Source organism: Schistocerca serialis, chromosome 5, assembly GCF_023864345.2.
Source record: "Schistocerca serialis cubense isolate TAMUIC-IGC-003099 chromosome 5, iqSchSeri2.2, whole genome shotgun sequence".
NCBI classification, from domain to species: Eukaryota; Metazoa; Arthropoda; class Insecta; order Orthoptera; family Acrididae; genus Schistocerca; species Schistocerca serialis.
In genome coordinates, this window is record NC_064642.1 from 767,542,695 (window position 1) to 767,570,214 (window position 27,520).

The 27,520-nt window shown below is 38.9% G+C and overlaps 1 protein-coding gene across 1 annotated transcript in view; it reads left to right on the top strand.

Moving 5' to 3' along the window:
- The window catches only part of LOC126482218 (Down syndrome cell adhesion molecule-like protein Dscam2), a 172,481-nt gene that overhangs the window by 53,834 nt on the left and 91,127 nt on the right, over positions 1-27,520 (top strand). Inside the window, exons 4-5 of the mRNA XM_050106197.1 lie at positions 8,690-8,928; positions 11,960-12,197. Coding sequence (XP_049962154.1) covers positions 8,690-8,928; positions 11,960-12,197 — 477 coding nt within the window. The remainder of the gene's footprint in view (positions 1-8,689; positions 8,929-11,959; positions 12,198-27,520) is intronic.

The window sequence follows — 27,520 nt, forward strand, 5'->3', positions numbered from 1 at the left end:
CTCCCTATCCCTCACAAACAACAAACACAACAGAACCTTCAACAAACCCCCCTCATAGCCAGCAAACCTAGCCTAGCCACCCTACTCAATCTCCCCATCCCAGCACATACCCCACACAGACCAAATCTCAACTATAACCACAGTCAAATGCCACATATCACCAGTCCCAATTGAGTCCTAAACCTCTCATCCAGATCCCTCTCTCCTCCAGAGACATCTGTTCTATCAAAAGGCTTAACCTTTAGCCCCACACCTAAATTCAACCACACTGCCCTGGTTAAAGATCTCCTCTCATTCACCCGGAACCTCAACTGGAAATATCACTTCACTACCCAAACACAGCCCCCAAGTACTAGACCCAGTGTTGAACCCTGTCTAGAACAGTTCCGACTGCCTTCTCAAAGGGATCCTCCTCCCCTCCCCCAAAACCATCCCTTGCAGACATTTCAGGAATTCCTCACATCCAGTGTTGCCTCCCAGTCCTTCTTGAAGAACATCCCAACAACCCCCAACATCACCCCAGCTGAATCCCGTGCCATTAAGGAGCTGAAAATAGACCGCTCTATTGTCATCCTCCCGGCGGATAAAGGCTCCACAACTGTCGTACTTGACCGTGTGGAGTATGTGGCAGAAGGACTGCGTCAACTCTCCGACACCTCAACCTACAAAGCTGTTACCCATGATCCCATTCCCTCCATCCAGACTGAGCTGCAAAAAATCCTAAATATCCAAGGTCCCTCACAAGGCCTCACAACGGCTTCCATAGACTTACTCACTCCACTTGAGCCACGTACCCCTACCTTCTACCTATTACCCAAAATCCACAAAGAGAACCATCCTGGCCGTCCCATTGTAGCAGGCTTCAAATCCCCAACCGAACGTATCTCAGCTCTGGTAGACCAGCACCTACAACCTATCACCCGCAGACTCCCATCCTACATCAAAGACACAAACCACTTCCTAGAACGCCTCAAATCCATTCCCACTCCTCTCCCACCTGAAACCTTTCTTGTCACCATAGATGCTACATCCCTTTACACAAACATCCCACATACCCATGGTCTCTCTGCCCTTGAGCACTACCTCTCCCAACGCCCACCCGAAGATCTTCCAAAAACCTCGTTCCTTATCACACTTACCAACTTCATCCTCACCCATAATTACTTCACTTTTGAAGGCCAGACCTACAAACAAATCAGGGGAACGGCCATGGGAACCAGGATGGCTCCCTCCTATGCCAACCTCTTCATGGGCCGCATGGAGGAGGCTTTCCTGAAGACCCAACAGCTGCTTCCCCTGGCCTGGTATAGGTTTATAGATGACATCTTTGTGGTCTGGACTCATGGTGAAGAAACATTCCTTAATTTCCTCCATAACCTCAACTCCTTTTCGAATCTGAATTTCACCTGGTCCTTCTCCAAAACCCAAGCCACCTTCCTGGATGTTGACCTTCATCTTGTTGAAACTCACATCCACACCTCTGTCCATATCAAACCCACAAACAAACAACAGTACCTTCACTTTGATAGCTGCCATCCTTTCCACATCAAACGCTCCCTTCCCTACAGCCTAGGTATTCGTGGCAAACGTATCTGCTCCAGTGACGAATCCCTCAACAACTACACCAATAACCTGACCAGTGCTTTCCTCTCCCACAACTATCCTGCAGACCTTGTCCACAAACAGATTTCCTGAGCAATACATTCCTCCCCGTCCAACAACAATGTTCCTACCCCCAGACCACACTGAAGCATCCCCCTTGTCACCCAATATTATCCTGGCCTCGAAAACATCAACAAATTACTCCGCCAGGGATATGACTTTCTCAAGTCAATCCCTGAAATGAGATCATCCCTTGACAAAATTCTCCCCACACCACCCAGAGTTGCCTTTCGTCGCCCCCCTAACCTCCGTAACATCCTTGTTAAACCCTATAATATTCCCAGACTACCTTCTCTACCCAGCGGTTCCTACCCCTGCAACCGACCCCGCTGCAAAACCTGCCCCATGCATCCCCCCACAACCACCTACTCCAGCCCCGCTACTGGTAAAACATACACAATTCAAGGCAGGGCTACTTGTGAAACTACACATGTCATTTATCAACTGACATGCCTGCACTGCACAGCCTTTTACATCGGCATGACAACAACCAAACTGGCTGAGCGCATGAACGGACACAGACGAACTGTCCGCCTAGGAGATGCCCAATACCCAGTAGCGGAGCATGCCCTCCAGCATAATTCTAGGGACCTAGGAACCTGCTACACCGTATGTGCCATTTGGCTTCTCCCACCCAACACCAGTCCCTCTGAACTGCGGAGATGGGAACTTGCACTCCAACACATCCTTTCATCCTGCCATCCCCCTGGACTGAACCTATGTTAAACAACGTCACTCCCATTCACTCTTCAGTCTTCTCCTCTTTCCCTTTCCTCTTTAGCCATTCACGCATCTTTTCATCCTACATAGTTGTGTTTATCTTTATACTATATACCTCTTTACTTCTGTATGCATCCTCTTTGGTTTGAAGCTGGCACAGTACTTACAGTAGATTATCTTTGGCTTCCCTCTGACAACCATGCCTCCATCCTTGCTGAGAATATCTTTGGCTGCGCTCTGACAACCATGCCTCCATCCTTGCTACCCTCCCTGTTTACCTTTCCCTGTTTCTTCATAACCTGGGTTGTGAGTAACTGAATCCACTTTCCCTTCTTCCCTTTTTTCCCCTCTCTCCTCCCTGATGAAGGAACAAAGTTCCGAAAGCTAGGAATGTAAATTTTCAGTTCTGTTTTATGTGTATCTATTGGCTGTACTGAGCTGAGGTAAGTACTGGCCAGCCCCTCTCTCTCTTTGTTAGTATTTGTTTCACATCTTATATGAGATTTTCCATTAATCATTTATATATATACATTATAATATATGTAGGCGGGATAAAATTGTGTTATGGTAAAAAGGGGAAGGTGAATACAAAGTGAGACATTGGTAAAAACAGAAAGAGAAAATAAATAAATAAATAAATAAATATATATATATATATATATATATATATATATATATATATATATATATATATATATATATATATATATATATATATATATATATATATATATATATATATTATTGTCGCTGTTGCATTTCGAAATCTTTCCTGTCGTCTTATTTTCTCTTTCTGTTTTTACCAATGTCTCACTTTGTATTCACCTTCCCCTTTTTACCATAATACAATTTTATCCCGCCTACATATATTATAATGTAATTGGGTAGATAAAAGATCAATTCACCAAGAGGTGGCAGGAGAACACATGTATTAAAGGAATTATGTATGCAAACTTTTGAAGCCAGTGGCTCCTTCTCCTGGTAGAAAGACTGAAGGGGAAGAAAGAGGGGCGAAGTAAAAAGATTGTTGAGTTTAGGAAAAGGGGGAGAGTTCAGAAAAGCCATTCAGAACCCTGCATCAGGGGAGACTTACTAGATGGGATGAGAAGGAAGGACTGATTGTTGGGGACTGTACCGGACAAGATTTGGACACCTGAGAGGTTTTCAGGTGTAATGACCAATAATCAGCCTTTCCTTCTCATACTGTCCAGTAAGTCTGGATGACTTTTCCTAACCCTACTCCTTTGCTTAAACCTCGCTAGTCCTTTCCCTTCACCCCTCTTCCTTCCCCTTCAGTTCTTCTGTCAAGAGGCAGGGCCACTGGTTCTGAAAGCTTGCATATGTGATACCTTTTATATATGTGTTCTCCTACCACTGCTCTGTTAGTAGATTTTATATCTATCCGATTACATTATATTTTCAGAAATCGACTATTTTCATTCACAACTTGAATAGTTGCCTCTTTGTCCCAGTGATTTTAGCAATTCCAAGGGACTGTTATCTACCTCTTCTACCTTATTTGATTTCAAATCTCCCAAAGCTCTGTTAAACTCACACTCTAATACTGAATCCCCTTGTCTTTCATGTTTAACATGCAATTTCTCTTTGAGTCATAATGTTGACACCTTTGCATTTAATTATGTTCAAGATAGTTTTGATTTTCCTCTATGCTGGATCAGTCCTTCCAATGACCTTTCTTATAAAATTACTTCATATTTTTCCTGCGCGCATTTCATCTTGGCTTCCCCGCACTTACATTTATTTTATTCATAAATCAGTATGTATGTGACAGCATGCATATGTAATGGGTTCCAAAATGCACACCTAAAAATAGAATTTTCTGGTGTTCATTCACAGGTTCTATTGGTGATTAAAAGGTAAAGTCAAGTAACTTGTACAGCCACTGTGCAAGGGACCACTTGTATACCCAACAGAAGGATTGTCTTAATGTCTCTGTCCTACAATACAGGATCAGAGTACAAATATTACATGCTTCCTCCTGCTTATGCAAATGAAGAAGACTAGTTGCCTCATTTTGCATTTGATGTGGTCTATGATGGGCTTGTTGTGGCTTATGAAGGCATCATTAGTTCACGGGTGTTTCCTCAAAAAAACTACAAAATCTTTATTACTATATTTTCGCCATCACCAGTGGACCAAAACCCAGCCATGGGTTCCAAAATGGCTATGCACAGAAAATGGCTGTAATTTTTATGATGTATTCCTAAAATCCCGAACTCAAAAAAACATGAGTGAGGTGAAAATGTAGTTTATAAAATGTCATAGGACAGAGAAATAACCTGTAAAGTGTCTCCATCATCGTCTGGGGACACCAGTTCTCAGAATAGAATAGAAAAAAATTACTTACATCATTGAACCTTTTTTTTTATTTCTCAATGTAGTCTCCTTGTAGATAAATGCACTTGGTCCAACAATGTTCCAGTGCCTTGATCCCATCTCGAAAATGAGTTTCCTCCAGGCCTGCAAAATAGTTGTCAGCTCCAGCTATCAGTCCTTCATTTGAAGTGAATCTTCATCCATCAAGAAAAATTTTCAGTTTTGGGAAGAGATGGAAGTCTGACAGAGCCATATCAGATGAATAAGGTGGGTGTGGCAACAATTCATACCTCAGTTTGTGTAATTTTGCCATGGTGACAGCACATGTGTGTGGGCGTGCATTGTCTTGATGGAAGATGACTTTCCTCCTTGCTAAACCTGCCCTTTTTCACATATATTTTATTGCACTTTGTCCAGGACGTTAGCATAGTACTCACCAGTAATCGTTTGCCCGCTGGGGAGATAACCTACAAACAGAATCCCTTTCGCATCCCAGAACACTGATGCCATGACCTTTCCTGCTATAGGAATTGTCTTTGCTTTCTTTGGTGGTGGAGAATCAGCATGTTTCGACTACTTTGACTGTTTTTTTGTCTCTGGGGTATAGTAGTGCACCAAAGTTTCATCCGTGGTTACAAACCAAAACATTTTGTTTGTTTCTCCTAAAACGAGACAAACATTGTTCCGATATGTTCATTCTCATGCGCTTTTGATCCAGCATCAAGAGCCATGGCACCCATCTTGTAAAAATGTGATGTACCCTTTCAGATGACATCTGACATGAGTGAGCAATTTCATATACTTTCAATCAGTGATCCTCCATGACCATTTTGTGTGCTTTTGCAATAATTTCTGGAGTAGTGACACATCTTGGCTGACCACTCCATGGATCATCAGCTAAGCTTTCCTGACCAAATTTAAATTCATTTGTCCTCTTGGTAACAGTTGGATATGAAGGAGCAGAGTCCCCCAGTGTATTCTGGAAATCTGCATGAATGTCCTTTGCTTTCATATGTTCCTTTACGAAGTCCTTAATCACTGCTCGAATCTCAATTTTTTTAAGTACCATGTTAACAACTCGTTTTTGTCAGAGGTGTAAAATTAGTTTTATAGTACTTTAGTTTCACATAAGTAAACTATGTAAATTTTACTCACCAATACATTTCTGTTCAATGAGGTATGTGATCTGCTGCAGCAGGGACAAGAAGCAAACAAGTGTAAAAAGGCTCTTACTGGAGTATCGGAGCACAAAAAATATGAATATGTCCTGGTTTATTTAAAAGACTCGGACTGAAAAGTGGTGTACCAACTGCCTCATTCTACCTTTCTCAGCACCTTTAAAATTATTCTCAGAAATTTTGACATGTGAACATATTTTGCTTTTTTCTGCTGAGAGAGAAGAAGAAGACAATGGCAGTGACAATGGGATGGAAAAGTAATAGATACTGGAAGATAGAGCACAATGGGTGTGGTACAGAAAGAGCAAAGGAGATAGTGGCAGTGTGAGAGAAATAGAGGGACACAGTGGCAATGGAACATAGTTGACAGTGACAGAACAGTGCTAGGAAAAGAGTTAAGGAGGCATTACCACAGTGCCAGGTGGGAGCAGAGAGGGAAGGAGACAGAATAAAAGGGTCTGTGACATGACACAGGAGACAATGACAGAGAGACACAAAGAGATAATGACAATGCTTGAGTCAGTGAGAAAGGGTTGCTGGGAGTTTGGGGGTGGGGGGTGGGGGGTATGAGCAACTTGCAGTAAAGGACTGGTGTTACTGGGATACAGTAAGAGGAGCTTGTGGGAGTTTCAGGTGAGTTGTATGTTAAAAAAGGCACGAATATGTTCGCATGCTAAAATTTTTATGAAAATTTTTAAAGGTACTGAGGAAGGTAGAATGAGACAGTTGGTACCCCACTTTTCATTCAAAATCTTTTAAATAAACAGGAACATATTCACATTTTTTGTGCTCTGATAGGAGCATTTTTATGTTAGTGACTAATCAGTATTACTGTATTCATATGTTTCCTTGAACATTTTTGTACTTCCGTGTTCTGGCGATAATTGAAGTATTTCTTTTGTTATCCCAGGTTTCTTTGGAGTTACCTTCCTGGAACTTATATTACACTGTCCAACTTCTGTGATTGTCCTTTATAGATATCCATTTCTCTATAACTGCACTCCCTGCTGTGATATTCATTACTGCAGTATCAATAGCCTTAGAGAGCTTGAAATACACCTCATTATTTCTCAGTACTTAAGTGTCCCACTTAAACTTCTGTTTACTCTTCATCATTACTAAATTTTGATCTGAGTCTGTATCTGCTAATGGATACACCTTACAATCTGGTTTCATTATCTCTGCCTGACCAAGATGTGGTCCAGCTGGTATCTTCACAAGTCTTCAGATCTTTTCCAGATACACTTTCTCCTCTTGCTGCTTTTGAACATTTGAACAGTGTATTCACTAATACTAGCTGAAATGTATTGCAATCTCAATTACTCTTTCTCCTTTCTCATTCCTACCACAACCCATAACTCTGTCATCTCTTCCTTCTCCTACTAAAGCATACAAACCCATGACTATTGCTGGCCATTGTGGCTGAGCAGTTCTAGGTGCTTCAGTCTGGAACTGCACGACCGCTATAGTCACAGGTTCGAATCCTGCCTCAGGCATGGATGTGTGTGATGTCTTTAGGTTAGTTAAGTTTAAGTAGTTCTAAGTTCTAGGGGACTGATGACCTCAGATGGTAAGTCCCAGAGCCACTGCTCATAGCCATTTGAACCATTTTTGAACCATGACTATTAGACTTTTGCACCCACTACATACTACATTACACACTCAATATCCTCATATAATTTGTCCAACTTTTAATATTCAGGTTGTGATGTCAGTACATATATCTGAACTACTTTTCTTGGTATTGTTTTGCCATTGATTTTGATGTGAATGATGCTGTCACTAAACAGTTCACAGTAACTCACTCTCTGCTTTAGGCTACTGTTTTCACAATCCCTATAATTGTATGACCATAAATTCTTACCTTCTTTTGATTTTACTTTAATGACTTCTTCTGTATCCAGACTGAGCCTTTGCTTTTCTCATTCCAGATTTTCTATCTTTCCTATCACATTCAGCTTTCTAACATACCATGATCCAAAATGCAGAATATTATCCTTTGATTATTCAATGTTTTTCTCATGGTCGCATCCTTCTTGACAGTTCCCTCTTGGAAGATCCAAGTGGGGAACTAATCTGGAATCTTTGCTAATGAAGAGATCATCATAACTTTTTCGGTTAGAGGACCCTTTTTCTGTGGATACATATTATATTATTTAATCCTTTCCAATCCAATTTTTCTACTCACTGCGTTCTCCCCAAGTCTTCTTTATAGCACAATAATGGAAACATGTTGGACATTGTCCAAAATCAGAGTCATAGTGAAAATCGTAATGTAACATGTAGTCCATGAATGAATCCAAAAGGATTAATGCTGTTGTTTCAGTTGTCTATGCTTGCTAATGTTGTTGATCATTACTGAGTCTTCCATCTTTTAGAGGCTTTTCCCATCCATGAGCAAGAGGGTGCCTCGAATCTCTGTCCACTCCTCCGCCCTTTTTGACAAGGTCATTGGCAGAACAAGGGTGACTCCTTGTACTGGAAATCTTTGACCACCATTACTGATGATTTTTACTCACAATTTAAACTGTGGCTGGGATTGAAAGCAGAAAATTTTGGTTTCTAGTCAAAGATGCTAACCCTAGATCATGGTGTCATTGCTGCGATATGTAGTGTTTGCTTTGATAAAGTGTTTTGCATCAAAAGCAGAGCTACAAACCTGGCATTCTTTGCTACAAATATTAACAAATTATGAGAAATGAGTGGTTGTGATCAGAATTTGCAGCATCATATCTTACTGTAAGATATTTCCCTTGAAACACTCTTGTATAATATTTTTATTTTTAATACAGTGGCATGGGAGGAGAAAGTATCTCAGATAACTGTTCCTGGAGATCAGTTGTTTGCTACCATTAGTGGACTACAGCCAGCTAGCAGCTATCATTTTAGAATTGTGGCAAGAAATTCTCTTGGGCCCTCAAATGCTAGTAATGATATTATGGTCACTACAGCTGAGGAAGCTCCTGAAGGACCACCACAAGACATCAGTGTCAGAGCTTTTGACTCAGAGAGCTTGTCTGTAAGCTGGAAGGTACAGTTTTAGTTACATTCCATTATTTTAAGTAGCCACATAAACCAAAGTAATCTACAATGCTTCTTGTGTGAAAACAACATTTATAGTTTGTGTGTAACCTTCCAGTCTTTGTCAAATATTAATATTTTTATTTTTATTGTGAATTCAAATAAAAAACTAATATTGTACAAGTTATTGTTTGTAATACTTGACATTATCTCTTTGGTCATCAATTATATCATCCTGGACTCAAGAAAATCATAATTGCAACAAGCATTCAATGTAGTATGCAAGATTTTTTAAGTCTAATTGATATATGTGCAGCATAGCAATATTTGCCACAGATGAGCTTTTGTATTGAGCTATAAATCCCTTTTGTTTGTTCTGCTACTATATCATGAACATTGTGTGAGGACATCAAAACAGCAAAAAGTCAGTAAGATTAGGGTTCTGCCTTCTGCATTCTCAGGTAATACTTATTGAAGAGTGCCCTATATGTTAATTTTTTTTAAGAAATATAGAAGTTGGTATTTTTATCCCTACACTATAGAGGAGCTAGAAATTGGCAACAAGATGTGAGAAGATGAGCATGGAAAAAAGTGAGTTATCATTATACACTCTAAGAAGAAAGATGATTGCACCATAAAGAAATTATCCAAATGGGAAGGAAATCAATATATTTGACGTACATGAACAGACAAACAAATTATTGCAGTTTTAGGAAAAAACTGAATAATTTATTCAAGAGACAGAGTTTGACAGAACAAACAATTCAGTAATGTATAGGTCCACCTTGGGCCCTTATGCAACCAGTTACTTGGCTTGGCATTGTTTGATAGAGTTGCTGGATGTCCTCTTAAGGGATATCATGCCAAATTCTGTCCAATTGGTGCATTAGATTGTCAAAATCCCAAGATGGTTGGAGGGCCCTGCCCATAATGCTTCAGAAATTCTTGATTGAGGAGAGACCTTATGACCTTACTTCCAAGCTAGGGTTTCGCAAGCTAGAAGACAACAGTATAAACCTTCACTGTTTGTGGAAGGGCATTATCTTGCTGAAATGTAAGCCCATGATAGCTTGCCATGAAGGGCAACAAAATGGTACCTAGAATTTCATCGATATATCACTATGCTGTAAGGGTACTGCGGATGACAACCAAAGAGTGCTATGAAATGAAATGGCAACGCAAACCATCACTCCTGGTTGTTGGGCCATAAGGAAGGTGACAGTCCAGCTGGTATCCCACCATTGTCTGGGTCATCTCCAGTTATGTCTTCAGAGATCATCAGGGCTCAGTGTGAAGCAGGACTCATCACTGAAGACAGTTCTACTCAAGTCAGTATGACTCCATATCCTGACGACCTATGAAGACAGGCGTGCAGATGCCCCAGACAGCAGTAGGATACCAACCTGAATGTCACCAGCCATACCAACAATGAGAAGTAATACTCTGTGCTGCCATTTGGTTTCATAGCAGGGCCCCTTTGGTTGTCATCTGCGGCACACTTACAGTACAGTGGTACATTGACAATATTTTATGCTGTGTTTTGTTACCATTCATGGCAAGCAATCCTGAGCTCATGTTTCAGCAAGATAATACGCTTCTGCAAACAGTGAGAGTTTTTACTGCTTGTCTTCATGCTTGCCAAACCCTACCTTGGGCAGCAAGGTTGCCAGACCTCTTCCCATTTGGGAATGTTTGGAGAATTATGGGCAGGAACCCCCAACCAGCTCAGGGTTTTGACACTCTTAACATGCCAATTGGACAGAATTTGGCACAATACCCTTCAGGAAAACATCTGATAACTCTATCAATCAATGCCAAGCTGAATAACTGCTTACATAGGGGCCAGAGGTGGATCGACGCATTATTGCTCAAATTGTAAAGAGCTTCTTCTCTCTAATAAATCAGCCTATTTTTCTTAAATTGTGCTTATTTGTATTTTTGTTCATGTATGTCACTTCTACTGATTTCTGCCCCATTTGGATAATTGATAATTCCTTCATGGTGTATCTCTCTCTCTGTCTTAAAGTACATTTAGACATTTAGAAACCAGTTTTTGTCTTTGACCACAGTGATCTGAAAAAGGCATGGAAAATATAATTTAGAATAGCAGGTGTGTAATTTCAGACTTCTTTTGCACCTCTGTGCCTGCTAATCTACTGAGGTTGTAGAAGCATTGAGAATAAAGGTAAAAATAAAATTTCCTGTTGCAAGTAGATTTGAAAGATCTTTATAATATTATTGCCCACTACAATTAGGGGCTGTTTCTCAGTAACTATAACGTTTCATGTACATTTATGAAGCTCATACTATGGGTATTAAAAGAAAGTATCAAAATTTAATTTTTTGTATAGGAAGTTGTAGTCTCCAACCCATATCATTTTCTTATGTTCATGTGTGAGAAAACAACATACTGCAGCAGTATAGTATACTGACCTACACTCTAAGACTACAGAATACCAGACTAGGTTTTGCTGTATTCTGGAAGGAGTATAGGTAACAACACACAGTAGCGTTGAGTTATTGAGTACCAATAGGCACAAAACAAAATTGAAAAATTGCTGTATCATATGTTTCAGTATTAGCTTACATGGCTATCAGTCATTCAAAACTTCAGCTTTATGGTGTGTTGTTGCCTTTACACCTATGACTGTTTATATTCCACCAAGTACTTTCTGTTACCATATTTTTGTTAACTCTGTCATATTAAAGCATCTTTTCTATCTGTGGATACATTATGTATGCATAAATATCCTCACAATAATTTTTCACTTCGAAATTATTTGGTATCCTTCATCTATCTGTACTTTGTGCATCCTTAGTGTCTCATTGTTTTGCTGATCACAACTGTGGTGACATATCTTTGCTAATTACTTCAGATTTTTTGTAACTGCTTACATGCTTAACCTCCCACTCTCTCTTCACTCTCCTTTCTTCCTGTTCCACCATGCCCTCTCCACTGGGAATCTCTATCCAATGTGCATGCCTGTGAGGTCTACAAGGTTATCACTGGAAGCATGATAAAGGTTTGCATTTTCTTTTAGGAACCTATTCGTGAACTTCAGCATGGAGAAATAATTGGATATTATATTGGTTACCGAATGAGTAACTCTACTGAGCCATTCCAGTATAAAACATATGAAGTGATACCAGATGCTGAAATGAAAATAATCATCTCAGGCCTCCACAAGTTTACCCAATATGCAATATTTACTCAAGCATATAACAGTGCGGGTGCAGGACCACAGAGTGCAGAGATATTAGTCTTCACAGATGAAGATGGTAATGTTGCATCCTTTAGCATTGTTAGTCAGTAATACAGAAAAAATATTTTAAAAAAACATGTGGTTTATTTAAAGTCAGTAGATATTAGGCTATGTTGTGTGTGTTCCATTTATTAGTTCTAAAAATTAAGTATGCATACACTAAATAGAGTGTTTCTTTAGACAAATCTTGGTACAGAACATATCCAAATACACCAGTGTAAAATTAACGCCCTGAAGCTGTGATCCCATGTAAGTGAAGATTTATTCACATATTAAGCAAGTTGTACACTCTATATGAGAACAATCACAAAGTCATACCAGGTAGTTATAATTAAAGTGCAGCTACTCATGGGGGTCCAGTGTGGGCTGTAATTATTGTATGGCAGTGAAACTTGGTAGATATGGTAGCTAAGCTAATGTGTTAATCCAGAACTGATTTACACTGGAAAAAATTAGTTTCATATTTGGCCACCAGGTGCAAATCTGATACTATAGACTGTTTGTATGGTGGTATGACATCCACGCTGCAAATGACAAGCCATAACATAAGGGAAAAATATGATTGTTGAGAAGAGAGACTGTGTGCTGTTACTGGAACTGTGTTATCTGATTGGTAGTAATTACAGTGCCGTGTTGAAAGAGTATCACTGACTGAAAGGTCTGAGGAAAGGCCCAATGTCATTAAGTTATTTAAAGAAGATGTCCTTGATGAGGTTGTTGTTACTGTAACTGAACATGCAGCATGTGCCTTACACAGTGCTATAGCTCATGCAGTGTCACTGGAATTGTCCATCCTATGGCCAACAGTCTATTTTACACTGGTACCCATACAAGATCCAGATGGTGCAGCAGTTGAAGCCTCATAATCCACAGCAACATTCTCAATTTGCTCTTCAGTTTATGACATGGATTGAAGTTGCTGACATCTGGCCGGGCAATATTCTATGGACTGATGATGCACATTTTACACTACAGGTAGCAGTCAATACACAGAACTGCTGAATTTGGAGTACTGTTAAACTGTGTGTTGTGCATGAAGAGCCATTGCACTCGCTGTAAGTGACTGTGCTGTGCATTCACAAGCACCTTTACTCTTGTTCTGTTCTTCTGTGAAGAGAAAACACCCAGAGGACCAGTCCGGTGTACCATGATGTTTGCACATTATTGAGACCTCCTCGTACAGCACATGATTCTTGATTTGGAAGAACTCAGTTGTGTCTAAACAACTGTTTTCAAGCAAGCTGGTGCAACACCTCATCATGCAAGGTGGGGCAACACCTCAAGTTGAATGCCCGAAGGTCAGCTTAATGCAATCTTCCACAAACGTGTTACCTCCAGATTGCTACTTACCGTATAGAAGACATGTCCAGTCTGAGACAGGTATAATTAAAAGACACTCACATAAAGCTTGTTGTCACAGTGTTCATCAGTAAAACACACACACACACACACACACACACACACACACACACACACACACACACACACACACACACATTCGCGCACGCGCAAGCAGGCAAGTACAAGCATTCCAGCCTGATATGTTAGAGTTGGCAGTCATGTGTGCATGAAGTGTGCTTGCTTGCTTGTGTGTGGTGTGTGTGTGTGTGTGCGTGTGTGTGTGTGTGTGTGTGTGTGTGTGTGTGTTACTGATGAACACTGTGACACCAAGCTTTATGTGAGTGTCTTTTAATTATACCTGTCTCAGACTGGACATGTCTTCTGTACGGTAAGTAGCAATCTGTCTTTTCCTACATTGTAGACAACTCTTTCAGCTATTCAAAGTAAAGTAAATTCGTCTTCATAGAGATGTTGTTACTGTATAGTGTAGATAATAGAAGTTAAATTAGAGAAAAGGTGGTATATGAAAAGTGTTAAACGGCAGTGATGTTAAGATATTAGTTGTGTCATGTCTATCAAAACATTCTATTTCCATTTTTATTTCATTAGACCTTACAGAGTTCTTTATGCTAATAAACATCTATCAACATTGATGTCAAGTCTGTCCATTTTCCTACATATTCAGTTTTGAGTTTAACATTTCATTGCTCTTTCTTTTTGTTTTGAACCAACTTTTTGTTCCAGATATTACATTTGTTTGCATTAATTAGTGGCAATGACTAAGTTATGAACTCAGCACATCATTTTAACAAACTAACACACATCTAGAATCTTCTTCCAAAACATAAGAATCCCCCAAAAATTAAAAAAAAGTCACTCACTCAATCTACATACTTACTCTGCAATTTGCGGTTAAGTGCTTGATGGAGGTTTCATCGAACCACCTCCGAGCTATTTTCCTACTTTTCCATTCTCAAATTGCACACAGGAGAAACAAACACTTAAGTCTCTCCATGGGAGCTCTGATTTCTCCTGTTTTATTATGATGATCATTTCTCCCTATGTAGATGGGCGTCAACAAAATATTTTCATTCAGAGGAGAAAGCTGGTGACTGAAATATCATGAGAACTGCCACAACAGAATACAGCTTTATTTTAATGATTGTCACCACAGTAAATTTCATGAGAAAATCCTGCAACAGCAGAAAACAACATTGTTTTAATGATTGTCATCCCAGTTCAGGCACTCTCTCCCCTATTTTGTGATAATACAAAATGAGCTACCCTTCCTGGAACTACTTTGATGTCCTTCATCAGTCCCATCTGATGCGGATCCCATACAATGAAGTGATACTTTGGGAGAGGATGGATAAGTATAGTGCAGGCAGTCTGATTAGTAGACCTGTTGCACTTTTTGTAAGTGTTCTGCCAATAAATTGCAGTTTTAGGCTCACTTTCTCCTCAACCTTACCCAATTTAAGTTATTTGTTATTGTTGTCACTAAGTATGTAGTTGAATTCACAGCCTTTAGATTTGTGTGATTTGCCATGTAACTGAAATTTAATGGATTCCTTTTAGTAATAATGTGGATGACTTCACACTTTTTATTATTTAGAGTCAATCCCCACATTTTACACCATACAGATTTCTTGTGTAAATGATTTTGCGATTGGTTTTGATCATTTGATGACTTTGCAAGGTGCTAAATGACAGCATCATGTGCAATCAATCTAAGAAGGCTGCTCGGATTGTCTTCTAAATTGTTTATATAGATCAGGAACAGCAGAGTGTCCATTAACACTTCCTTGGTGAATGCCAGATGTCACTACTATAAGGAAGACAAAGAACACAGCAATTAGTCACAATACCTTTAGATTTTTATTATTCTTGCACATCCAGATTTCAGCTATAAATAGCCATCCATCTTCAGTGCATTTCAGTGAGCTGAAATCCAACAAACTCCCAGCAATGTATATAAGACTTCACTGGTGTCCAGGCAGAAGAATGGTGAGGTTGTTCAAATATCTGGATATGCAACAATAATAAAAAAATTGGTATTGTGATTGATTGCTCTGTTCCTATCCTTCCTTATAAAAATATACACTTGCTGTGCACAATGGTTCCATATAGGATCAAAGTTGATGAGAGTGTTACTGTGTTTTACTCAATGACTCTCCATAATTTACTATGAACTGTGGTCTTTCTAACAGATAATCACAAATTCAGTTAAACAACTGACAAGGGGACCATCTGAATTGTAAATAATGGATTTTGATGGGTCTCGAATATGTTGTAGAGGAGCATGCCCGAAGTATGAGGCTGTCCACTTTTTTAGCAACGGGCCTTGGTTTATGAGAAAATTGATTTTGAAGTTAACTGCATGCTGTAATACGTGTAATGTTATCCATGTTCCAACTGAGTGAGTGTGGCGCAGTGGTAAAGGTCTACACCTACCATCCTGGAGGTACCATGTTTGGGTCCTTTCTGTGTTGTTGTTGTTGTTGTTGTTGTTTTTTCAAATCAGAATAGTCCAACGTTTTCCCACTTTATTTTACAGAATACCAACAGTGTATATTGTGTGAAATTATTAAGAAATATTAAATTTTGCCATAGTAATTTAATTTTCACATAATTATTACAAAATCTTACTTGCTATCACCCACATCTCTTGTTATGCCACAGCAAAAATCCAGATTATATTGTCTTAAAAGCAACCAAAACACAATGTTTTACAGCACCAAGCACATTTCATAATAGCTACTATCTTGCAGGTGCACTGAGTTTTTAAGAGCGATACCAGAAAAATTGTTCATTTACATGCAAAAAGGTTTCTCTTTTATCCATTAACTTTTATGTGAACCATGCATATTTGATCATATTCGAGAAAGAAGGTGCCCTGAATTGATGCAAAATTAATAAGTGTAGTTTTATGGAATCATCCCTGGACATGATTGCTCTGTTGGTCTTCAACAAATCAGGAACATTCTGAATTTTCTTCGTGAAAATCTTAACCTCTTGGTAAAAATATATGTCACAAGGCTGTCAAAGTGGCTAGACTTTGGTGGGATAACTTTTACAGTACAGGTGTATGCTTTCCTCTCATCCAGGAAGACGTGATCGTACATGGTCAGATCACTCTGGCCTCCTCACGTATCAATGATATATAGAAATTTTGAAAATTCTTTGTCAGTTTCATGAACTTCCCTGATTTTGTACAAATTACATTTTTAAATCTGATGGTTAATTCATCCACTCTTTTCTGAACATTAGGGTCAAATTTTCCTGACGGTTCCTGCATACATAAAAAAAAATGTGCAGGATCACCTTTCCTGACACAGTTAGAGTGTACTGTTCTCTGTACGAATGACTTATCTTGTTCAAATCTTTTCTCTGCACAAGTACAGTCCTCGCCCCTTACTCCAAAACAGATCTATTGTACATTGATTGATATGGACAGCTCATTTGATTGGTAGTGATTACATACTCGAGGTTAAAACTACCAATAAGTATTTTCATTAGTGTGCAGAATTCTTCCACAGCTCCTAATACTACTTCCATCATTGCACATTCTTTGGAACTGATGAACTTTGTAATCTTCCTTTGCCTGATTGTATGCTTTTGTTTAAATCATTTGGCCCAAGCTGAGCTGGCCACCAAATTAAAAGTATCCAATAAAAGTGGAACAGCAGCATTCATTGCCCATTGCTGTAAAGTTCTGGGTGTCACCTGCTCGTGGAAGAAATTATATTATTTTCACAAGCCAGTCTCTTTCTTACAGTGTATTTGACATATATTTTAATATGATTTACCTGTTCCAAATTCTATCTTGCTTCGAGAACCATTCAAACGTCTCATGATTGATCACGTTTCATTTATCATGATGAGTTCCATCTCGTTTCACATCCTCTTCCCATCGATATAGCATTGATTTATGTTTTAATCAAGAGATGCCATAGGACTGAACACTCTTCAGGCTTCATCTATCTCAGATGAGCTACTGCAAGAGTGACTACTCGTTCTTTGTAGGATAGAGGCACATAATCTGCTTGTTCATGTGAGAATTTGTCAGCAACAAAATTGCCATCTCCCTCTCCTGTATACTGCAAAGTAAATAGCTTATATTATGTCGATTCATCTGCAAGAAAGAGAACATCCACCTCATATTTGTGCACCTCGTCTTCTTTGTTGATGTTTATTAATTCACCACTATTGATGATCCATCTATTGGCCAACAAGTCTTGTATTGCAATAAATACCTCATTGACAATTGCAATTGAATTAGGAGAGAAAATGCTGGGCAGTGTATTTGTTAGAAGATTTAAATCATGAAGCAACTTTTCAGTGTATTTGATGGCGTTACCGATTTTGCCTCCTGATTTTTCATTCAACTCTTCTATCTCAAACACGCACAGCACTAACAACACATTGTGAGCAACTGACATAGAAGATAAATGCAAACTGGAAGTTTAGGAGCTAGGTCACTGCCATTTGTTTGACCATGGTGATACGTGGTCATAATACACAGAAGACTGTCTGTTCAAACTCTGTGTAATATGAAATTATATTGCCATAGCCAAATAAAAGGCGATACACTGTCACAATGCACAGAGTTTGCACGTGATGTCCACACGGACAGTCGCTTTCTGTTTGACCTAGCCTACACAATTTAAACTTCTTAATAATTTCACACAATGAACACTCTTTGTTGATATTCTGTAAAATGGAAAAATGTTGGACTATTCTGATTTAAACAAAAAAAGCAAAAAACACGGAAAGGACTCGAGCACAATACCTCCAGCACGGTAGCTATAGACCTTAACCGATCCGCCACACTCACTTGGTTGGAACATGGCTAAAATTATGCATATTACAACACACAGTGAACTTCAAAATCAATTTTCCTGAAAACCAAGGCCCATAGCTAAAACAGCAGATAGAGTCATACTCAGGGCACGTCTCTCTACAATGTATCAGAGACCCATCAAAATCTGTTATTTAGACTTCTGTTAGTCCATAGGCACTCAATTTGATTAGAACTCACTCATTACCTTGGGAGAATAAACAGCTAGTTGATTTTTCACAGAAATATTTTCTGAATTCATGTTTCCTATTTGTCAATAAATCATTTTCTTCAAGTTAATTCATAATGCTTGAACACAGTATGTGTTCCAAAATCCTACTGCAGTTTGAGATTAGTGTTAAGGGCCTGTAATTCAATGGATTATTCCTATTTCCATTCTTGAATATAGCTGTGACCCTATCAACTTTCCAGTCTTTAGTTATAGTTTTTTTGACATGTGAGCAGTTGTATATGACTGCTAAATATGGAGCTATTGTATCAGCATACTCTGTTATTTGTTATTTCTTTATTTATCCTGTGGATCACATATTGTACAAAGTACACATGATATAGGACAAGTCATTTTTCTTAACAAATATGTAGTTTGGAGAAAAAAAATAGGCAATGGACTGCCATTTAAAAAAATGTACACAAAATTGTTCGTTGATGAATATAGTAACTTCACATACAGAGAATACAAACAATTTACATGGGGAACTAAGAACATGTAGGCAATGTAGTGCTACTTTAAATTTACACAAATAATCACTGAGATTACAGAATAGTGAAAATGTCAACTGGAAACACAACAGAAGGACAATGTCATTTAAAAACTACATTAAACATGAAATTAACATTGAGATTTCACAGACAATTAAGTTTTAATACTAATAGAATGTGTACTTGTACATTCAAAAGCGAGTTGAAAAATTTTGGGAAGTGAAACTGAAACATAGTTGTGTATAGTAGAAATTAGGTTATTATTTTGCCTACAGAATCTTTTAGTCTAATCACAGTATTTTACAAAGGAACTTTATAATTTTTCATTTCCAGGAATTCTTGTACTGAATAGAAACAGTGCTTTGTCAGAAATGCCTTTAGTTTATTTTTAAATATTGGACCTGGAGCAGTTTTTATTTGTTTTGGAATTTTATTGTGTAATACGACACCCAGATGAGTTATATATTTTTGGTATGATGATGTCCTTGAAAAAATTTGATGGATATTAGATTGCCCTCTGGTATAATGAGCGTGTATATCATTGTTTCGGATTAATTTGCCTGTTCTTGAGAGGTATTCCCTGGTGAATAGGATTGTTTCTTGAATGAATAGGGATGGGATGCTTAGAACATTAAGTTTTATAAATTGACATTTACAGGATTCCAGCTTTTTGAGGCCACAGATTATCCTCAGTGCTCTTTTTTGTAGTTTAAATATATTTGTGCTGTGAGTTGAATTTCCCCAAAAGATGATTCCATAGCGGAGCAATGAGTGGAACTGCGCATGGTATGCTTGCATTAGTGTGGATTTACTTGTAGTAGATTTTAGTATTCTTAGTCCATAGCACAATGATGAGAGTTTCTTTGATAAGTTGTTTATATGTGTGTCCCATTTTAAATTTTGTTGGACCCATAGACCCAAAAATTTTGTTGCATTTACATTTTCAATTTCATCGTTATTTAACTTTACTTGGATAGTTTTTTGACTGGATGTGGGAATTAGATGGAAGTTGATACATACAGTTTTCCCACTATTAACAATTAGGCCATTTTTGTTAAACCACTCAGAAAGTTTTTCCATAGAGTTATCAGATATTGTCTGAAGGGATTCAGGGCTAGATCCAGTCAACACTATGCTTGTATCATCAGCAAACAGGATAGTTTTTTGTGGGCTCATACGTTCAACAAGATCGTCTATGTAAATGAGGAAAAGTAATGGCCCTAGAACAGAACCCTGGGGAACACCATATCTTATTGTTCTTTCCTCCGAGAGGAAAACTGTGTTATTTATTTTATTCTGTACATTAATATCGTATTGAAGTGATACCTTCTGTCTGCGGTTTTGTAGGTAAGAGCATAGCCAGTTGTGAGCCACATCTCTTATTCCTCTTCTTTCCAATTTAGCAAGCAGTATTTTATGATCTAGTACGTCAAAGGCTTTAGAGAGATCTAAGAAGATACCTGCAGCTATATTATGTTGGTCAATTGATTTCAGTATGTGGTCCAACAGTTCAAAAATTGCTGTCTGGGTGGATAAAGATTTACTAAAACCATGTTGTTGAATGCTGATTGGTGCGTGGTTTTTTATGAAATTTATAAGCCTGTCATAAAAAAGTTTTTCCAGGATTTTTGAAAAGATGCTTAATATGGATAATGGTCTATAATTGGATACTAAATCAGGGGAACCTTTCTTTAGTAATGGTGAGACTGTAGCTATTTTGAGAGCACCTGGAAAAATGCCAGTTTTTAATGATTGGTTGTAGATGGTTGATAATGGCTTTACTATATGGGGAGCACACACCTTTAATATGAGGTCAGGTACTTCATCATAGCCACTAGAGATTGTATTGCATAACAATTTTATTATGTTCATAATTTCATCAGGGTTTGTTTCATAAACAAACATTGTAGCATTAGTGCTGTTTGACGTACTGGTGGAATTGAAGAACGATACCTTGCAGTTTGCCTGAATGAGATCTTCTGCTAGTGAGGTGAAATATTCGTTGAACTTGTTTACAACTGTGTATGGATCTGTGACCTTAGAGTCATTAAGTGTTAGAGAAATGTTTTCCTTTTTAGGTGTTGAACTACAAGTTTCTTTTTTAATAACTTTCCACATAACTTTCATTTTTTTTTGAAGAGTTTCTTATGAAATTGTCATTCCATAAAAGTTTTGCCTGTCTAATCACTCTAAGATAAGTTTTTTTGTAGGCTTTACAATAGTCAGAAAATTCTTCAGTGACTATGTATTTTTTGGAGCAATATTGGAGAAATCTGTTTCTCTCACTAGAAATTTTGATTCCTTTTGTTACCCACGACTTTCTATTTTGATTGCTTGAAGTTTTTGTTTCAAAAGGAAATGCTGTATTAAAGTAATAAAGGAAGGTGTTATGGAAGCTTAAGAACATATTATCAACAGTTGTTTGCATGTAAACACTGTCCCAATTTTCCTTAGCTAATAGGAAGTTAAAAATCCTACTATTTCCATCTGAAAAGTTTCTTCTTTGAAATACTTTTTTGGGGCTGATTTTACTATTTTCCATGTCAACGCTCAGTAGCTGAGCATCATGGTCACTGTATCCCATGCTCAGTACTTCGCCAGTGAATTTGTAACCAGTATCAGTTATGAAGATTTGATAAATTATTGAATCAGTATGCTCTGTTGATCTTGTTGGAGAGTGTATTGTGGGGATCATATTAAAGGATTTGGTCATGTTTAACAAATCAAGTTTAGCATTACTGTTTTTTGATAAATCAATGTTAAAATCGCCACAAAGTATTATTCTCATATTTAATGAGCTGACACTATTCAGCAGAACTTCTAATTTGGTCATAAAATTTGGAATATTACTACTTGGTGCTCTGTATACATTTATAATTATATAGTTTAGTTCAGGCAGCTTAACCATAGAAACCTCAAATTCCTTATCTTCAGATAATGCAATCTGTTCATTTAGGCCTACCTCACTGAATTTTATCTGGTCCTTTACAAATATAGCAGTACCGCCATGTGTGGAGAAATTCCTACAATAGAAGCTTGTTAATGAGTACCTTGGAATAGAGGTTGACTGAATTTCTTCTTTAGACAGCCAGTGTTCGGTAATACATATTACATCTGGATTTATTTGAGACTGAAGTGACACTTCCAGCATTTGAATCTTATTTCTGAATGACTGGACATTATGGTGTAATACAAGAAATGATGAACTTTGTGACTTTTCAGTTAAGGGTTTAATTATTTTCTTTTCTAAAGGTATTTCTGACACAGCACTTACCCTAAAAAATTGGCCGAGATTTTATTTTTGTGTGTGGCTTCTTGCACGCAATTTTCAGTAGCAGAGATGTTTTTGAGTGGTTGACACAGTTCTGCTTCCATCAAAGCTTCTGTTTTTGGCCTAAACCATTTTGTAATTTGTGGTTGTTTGGCGATCTTGATACTTGGGGCTGATTTCTTCAGGATATGATTTCGGAGTTTTTCTACTATTTGGTCTTTTCCTAACATATTTAAATGTAGTCCATGAGCGGTATGAAATCTTCTTCCTAAATTGTATGTATCAATCATCTCTACGTTATGAAATGTAGAACATATTTCTGAAATCAGTTTGTTTGCAATGCAAATTTCTTGGTTGACACAGGACCAGGAAGGCAAATCATAACGATGAGGAATGTTAACAACGAGTACATTTGTATGTAATAGGTTGTTTAAGCATTCCTTCATTTCTTTTGCAAACCCTTTTGTTTCATTCCTATATATATCGTTTGAACCACCTAGAATCACGACAAAATCACAATTACTTAAGTACATCAATAGAGTTTGTTAGTTTATTTACCTCACAAAACTGCGCTCCTGGCTTCACAAAACCTGTTACCATTAAATTACATTTATCTTTCAATAGTGCTGAAATTCCACGTCCATGACTGTCACCAAGCACACAAATTTTTTTGTTCATCACAGTTTTGGGGCTAGAAGGTTTTGAAACGTGTTTTTGCTGTGTAGATATATTCTGTTTTTGCACATTCGGTAACCTTTTTTGATAACTATGAACCTGTGTTAACTTTGCGGTCTTGGGAGCAAGTTTATTGTATGCAGCAGAAGTTTGTTTTTCACAATGACCATCGTTTTGTAGTAGGATATTGAATTTGTTTTTTTGAGCTATTACTGAAGAGGAAACACTATTTACGATATCTGCACACTTTATTTTACATGGACTCTGTTGTGTAGGTTCCACATTTTTCTTAATAACAGGCTTTTCTTTCAGATGGTGCACGATTTGATCTTTTGTTGATAGGCCTACCGTTTTTTGGAGCACGGCAGGAGAATTTATTACTAAAGACGACGAAATGATTGCGCTATGGTTAGCGTTACCGGTACACCCAGAATGTGTTGGAAAACTTGAAATGGCGACGGAAGCATCGGTTACTGTGTACACTTTATTTCTGTCGAATTCACTTACGCCCTGCTCAGTGGTTTTTAGTTTTCCATGATCATTTTCAAGACATTTGAGTCTATCAGCTAACACTCTGTTTTCTGCCAAGGATCTGCGCACAATTTCTTGCAACGAATTAATAGTTTCAATTAGTTTTGCTTTGTCAGGATGGACTTCACATGTTACACACTTACATTTTGATTTGGATGATTTTTCACTGCAGGTTTTTTGCGTAGCACTAGGCTTGAAACTTTGCGAAGCACTTTTGTTGATCATCTTCTTGCTATTGATGCCGGATAACATTCGAAAATTCGAAATTGATTTCAGTTATCTGCGCCCAGGGTTTGATTGCAAAGGATAAAAGTGGAAAGAGGAAACTGACTGGTGTATAGCCTGGACTGCATTTATTAAGAGGTTTAAGCAGCTTTGCTTCACCAAGTATATCTATGTGTAAGTTGCTCAAGTTGGCAATTGTTCTTGGTTTGAATCCTGGAATATTTACTTTCTGGTGAAGAAACTTCTGAAAACCATGTTTAGTAACACTACTTTAGTGGCACTGTCATCAATGACATTTCCATTGCTATCACACAGTGCAGGTAGTGATTACATCTTGCCACTGGTGCACTTTACGTATGAACAGAATCTGTTTGGATTTTCTGCCTCATTTTGAGGCAGAGTTGTTTTGTGGAAAATATTAAAAGCATCTTGACAATATTATGAAAGGGAAGGATTGCTACTCGCCATATAGCAGAGATGTTGAGTCGCAGACAAGCACAACAAAAAGACTACTAAACATGTAAGCTTTTGGCTAGAAGTCCTCTTTCTGAAATAGATGACATACACACATGCATTCATGCAAAAACAGCTCACACACACATGACCAATGTCTCTGGCTGCAAACAGATACAGTGGTCATGTGTGTGTGTCAGCTGCATTTTCATGAATGTGTGTGTGTGTGTGTGTGTGTGTGTGTGTGTGTGTGTGTGTGTGTGTGTGTGTGTGTGTGTGCTGAGATCATCTGACCCAAAAAACTGCCAACTTCCCTTGACACAATTCCTACTACCCATGTAGTGGTACAAGAAAATGAAGGATGGGTTGAATATCAACAGGTGTGGTATGCTAATCAGAATCCCACTTTGAAAACATTAAATTAGAGAATGCTTCTGGATAGATACAAGTTAATATCAGACTGTATTTGAAACAGTAAGTGAAAAAGGCTAGTGACTATATATACACAAAAATCAGCATCAAGTTGCAGACCTTACGGGTTAATAAACAGTGTCTTGAAGAGATCTTTGAATACTGTTACAGCAATGGATCTGCAAACGTACAAGGTGGTGCTGCTGGCAGTTTATAAGCCATTTGTAGGAAATTTCTTGAGTTTTATCAGGCAATTAGAGATTCATAAGGTTATGTAGAACTAGATGGTTGTGGAAACAGTAATGCTATTTTCAATCTGATATTAATAAAGAAGGACACATATAGAGCTTTGATTCACTTCCACAGTATAAATTTTGTATTGAGAATCGAAGGCATAATACAAAGACTGCTGACTGTTAGTTCCTGACTTAACTACCCATAGTGATTTAAATGTAAAATTGAAAGTAAATAAAACAGTGGGAGTCCACGTTGGAATGTCAAAAATATTATGAGAATGATAAATTGCTACTCACCATAAAGATGATGTGCTGAGTGGCGCCCGCATCTCGTGGTCGTGCGGTAGCGTTCTCGCTTCCCACACCCGGGTTCCCGGGTTCGATTCCCGGCGGGGTCAGGGATTTTCTCTGCCTCGTGATGGCTGGGTGTTGTGTGCCGTCCTTAGGTTAGTTAGGTTTAAGTAGTTCTAAGTTCTAGGGGACTGATGACCATAGATGTTAAGTCCCATAGTGCTCAGAGCCATTTTTTGCTGAGTGGCAGACAGGCACAACAAAAAGTTTACACATTCACACAAGCAAGCATGCTTCTCAAACACACGACTGCTCGCTGGTCTCTTCAGCAAGAATGCACCTGTGCTCCATCAAATGGAAGCACCAGTTCAGAATGGGGTGGGGAAGAGGGAGGGATAGCAGGATATGGGTGGGGAGAGAGGAGTCTGAAGATCTCTTCTCCTCCTCCCGATTCCTGCAGTGGAAACACTTCTTTGCCACTGATCCCTCCAACCAAAGCCATCCTAATCCCAACACTGAACTCTGCCTCTCTTAGTTCATACCTCCATCCATGGTCCTGCCCTCCCACCCAACTAGACCCAGGTCACTGTCCAGGAATTCCTTACCTTCAACTTGGCTTCACCATCCTTTCACAGGTCCCTTTCTAAGAACATCAACCTTTCAACAGGAGAAACGACAGCCACACACAGACTCAAAACAGGTCCCAAAGAAAGGACAGTGATAAACAGCCTCAAAACAGATGCCTACCTAATCATTCTACCTGCAGACAAAGATTCCACCACTGTTGTTATGAATCACAGTGATTACAAGGTGGAAGGTCTCTGCCAATTGTTTGACCCTTTGAACTATAAACTCTAACAGTGTAATCTCACCTCAGAAGTCCAAAATAATCTCCAAACACTGCTGAAAGTCTTAGGCCCTTCCCACAACCTCCAACCAAAATCCATTTCCTTCCTCACCCCTATGACATCCCACCTACCCACTTCTACATGCTCCCTAAAATCCACTAATCCAAAAATTCTGGATATCTGATTGTAGCTGGTTATTGAGCTCCCACTAAAAAAGTTTTCACCCTCATGATCAACACCTCCAACCAACTGCCTTAAATCTAGGATCCCATGTCAAAGGTACCAACCACTTCCTTCACTGACTCTCCACCATTTTCACCAATTTCCCCCTGGAACCCTGCTCGTCACTGCTGATGCCACTTTTCTGTACACCAACATTCCACATGACCATAGCTTCCACTACTAATGAACACTACATCTCCCAGTGTCCTCCTGACTCCATACCCACTACCTCATTCCTCATACACCTTACTAATTTTATCCTAAAAGACAATTACTTCTTCTTTGAAAGCTAGGTATACAAACAAATCCACAGCACAGTCATGCACAACCATGTGGCACACTTGTATGCCAACCTGTTTATGGGCCATCCAGAGGAAACCTTCCTAGCCTCCCAAAATTGCAAACCATTGGTCTAGTCCAGGTTCATTGATGATCTGGACTCAGGGCCAAGATACCCTGTCGTCATTCCTTCATAACATCAAAACCTTCTAACCAATCTGCTGCACCTGGTCCTCCTGAACACATCGTGCCACCTTCCTGCATGTTGACCTCCACCTTTCTAATGGCTCCATCCTTGCCTCTGTCCACATTAAACCCACCAAACATGAACAGTACCTGCATGTTGGCAGCTGTCATCCATTCCCCACCAAAAAGTCCCTCTCATAAAGCTGGGCCACCCAGGGGTAATGTATCTGCAGTGTCAAGAACTCCCTTGCCCAATATGCTGAAGGTCTCAAAAGGGCCTTCGCAGACAGGCATATCCCCCAGACCTAGTCCACAAATAGATTTCCTGTGCCATATCCCCACATACTCCCAATTCTCCCACCACCGTCATGAGCCAACTACAAAGAAATGCCACATTCATCACCCAATAACAACCCCAGACTGGAATCACTGTATCACATTCTTTGTCAGGGCTGTGATTGACTATCGTTATGACCTGAAATGAGGCACATCCTACCCATGATCCTTCCTAAAGTATTGTCCCATTGCCCACCTAATCTGCATAACATACTACTCTCTCCATATGCCACTCCCACTCTCACCCCCTTGCCACAGGGATCATATGCTTGTGGAAGACCCAGGTTCAAGACCTGCCCAGTCCATCCACCCAGCACTTCCTATTCTAAACTGGCTGGCTTATCCTACCCCATCAGAGAACAGGCCATCTGTGAAAGCAGCCACATCATGTACCAGCTCTGTTGCAATCATTGGACAGTTATTTATATTGCTTATTTGAGGCATGCTTCCACAGGATGGTTGGTCCACAACTGT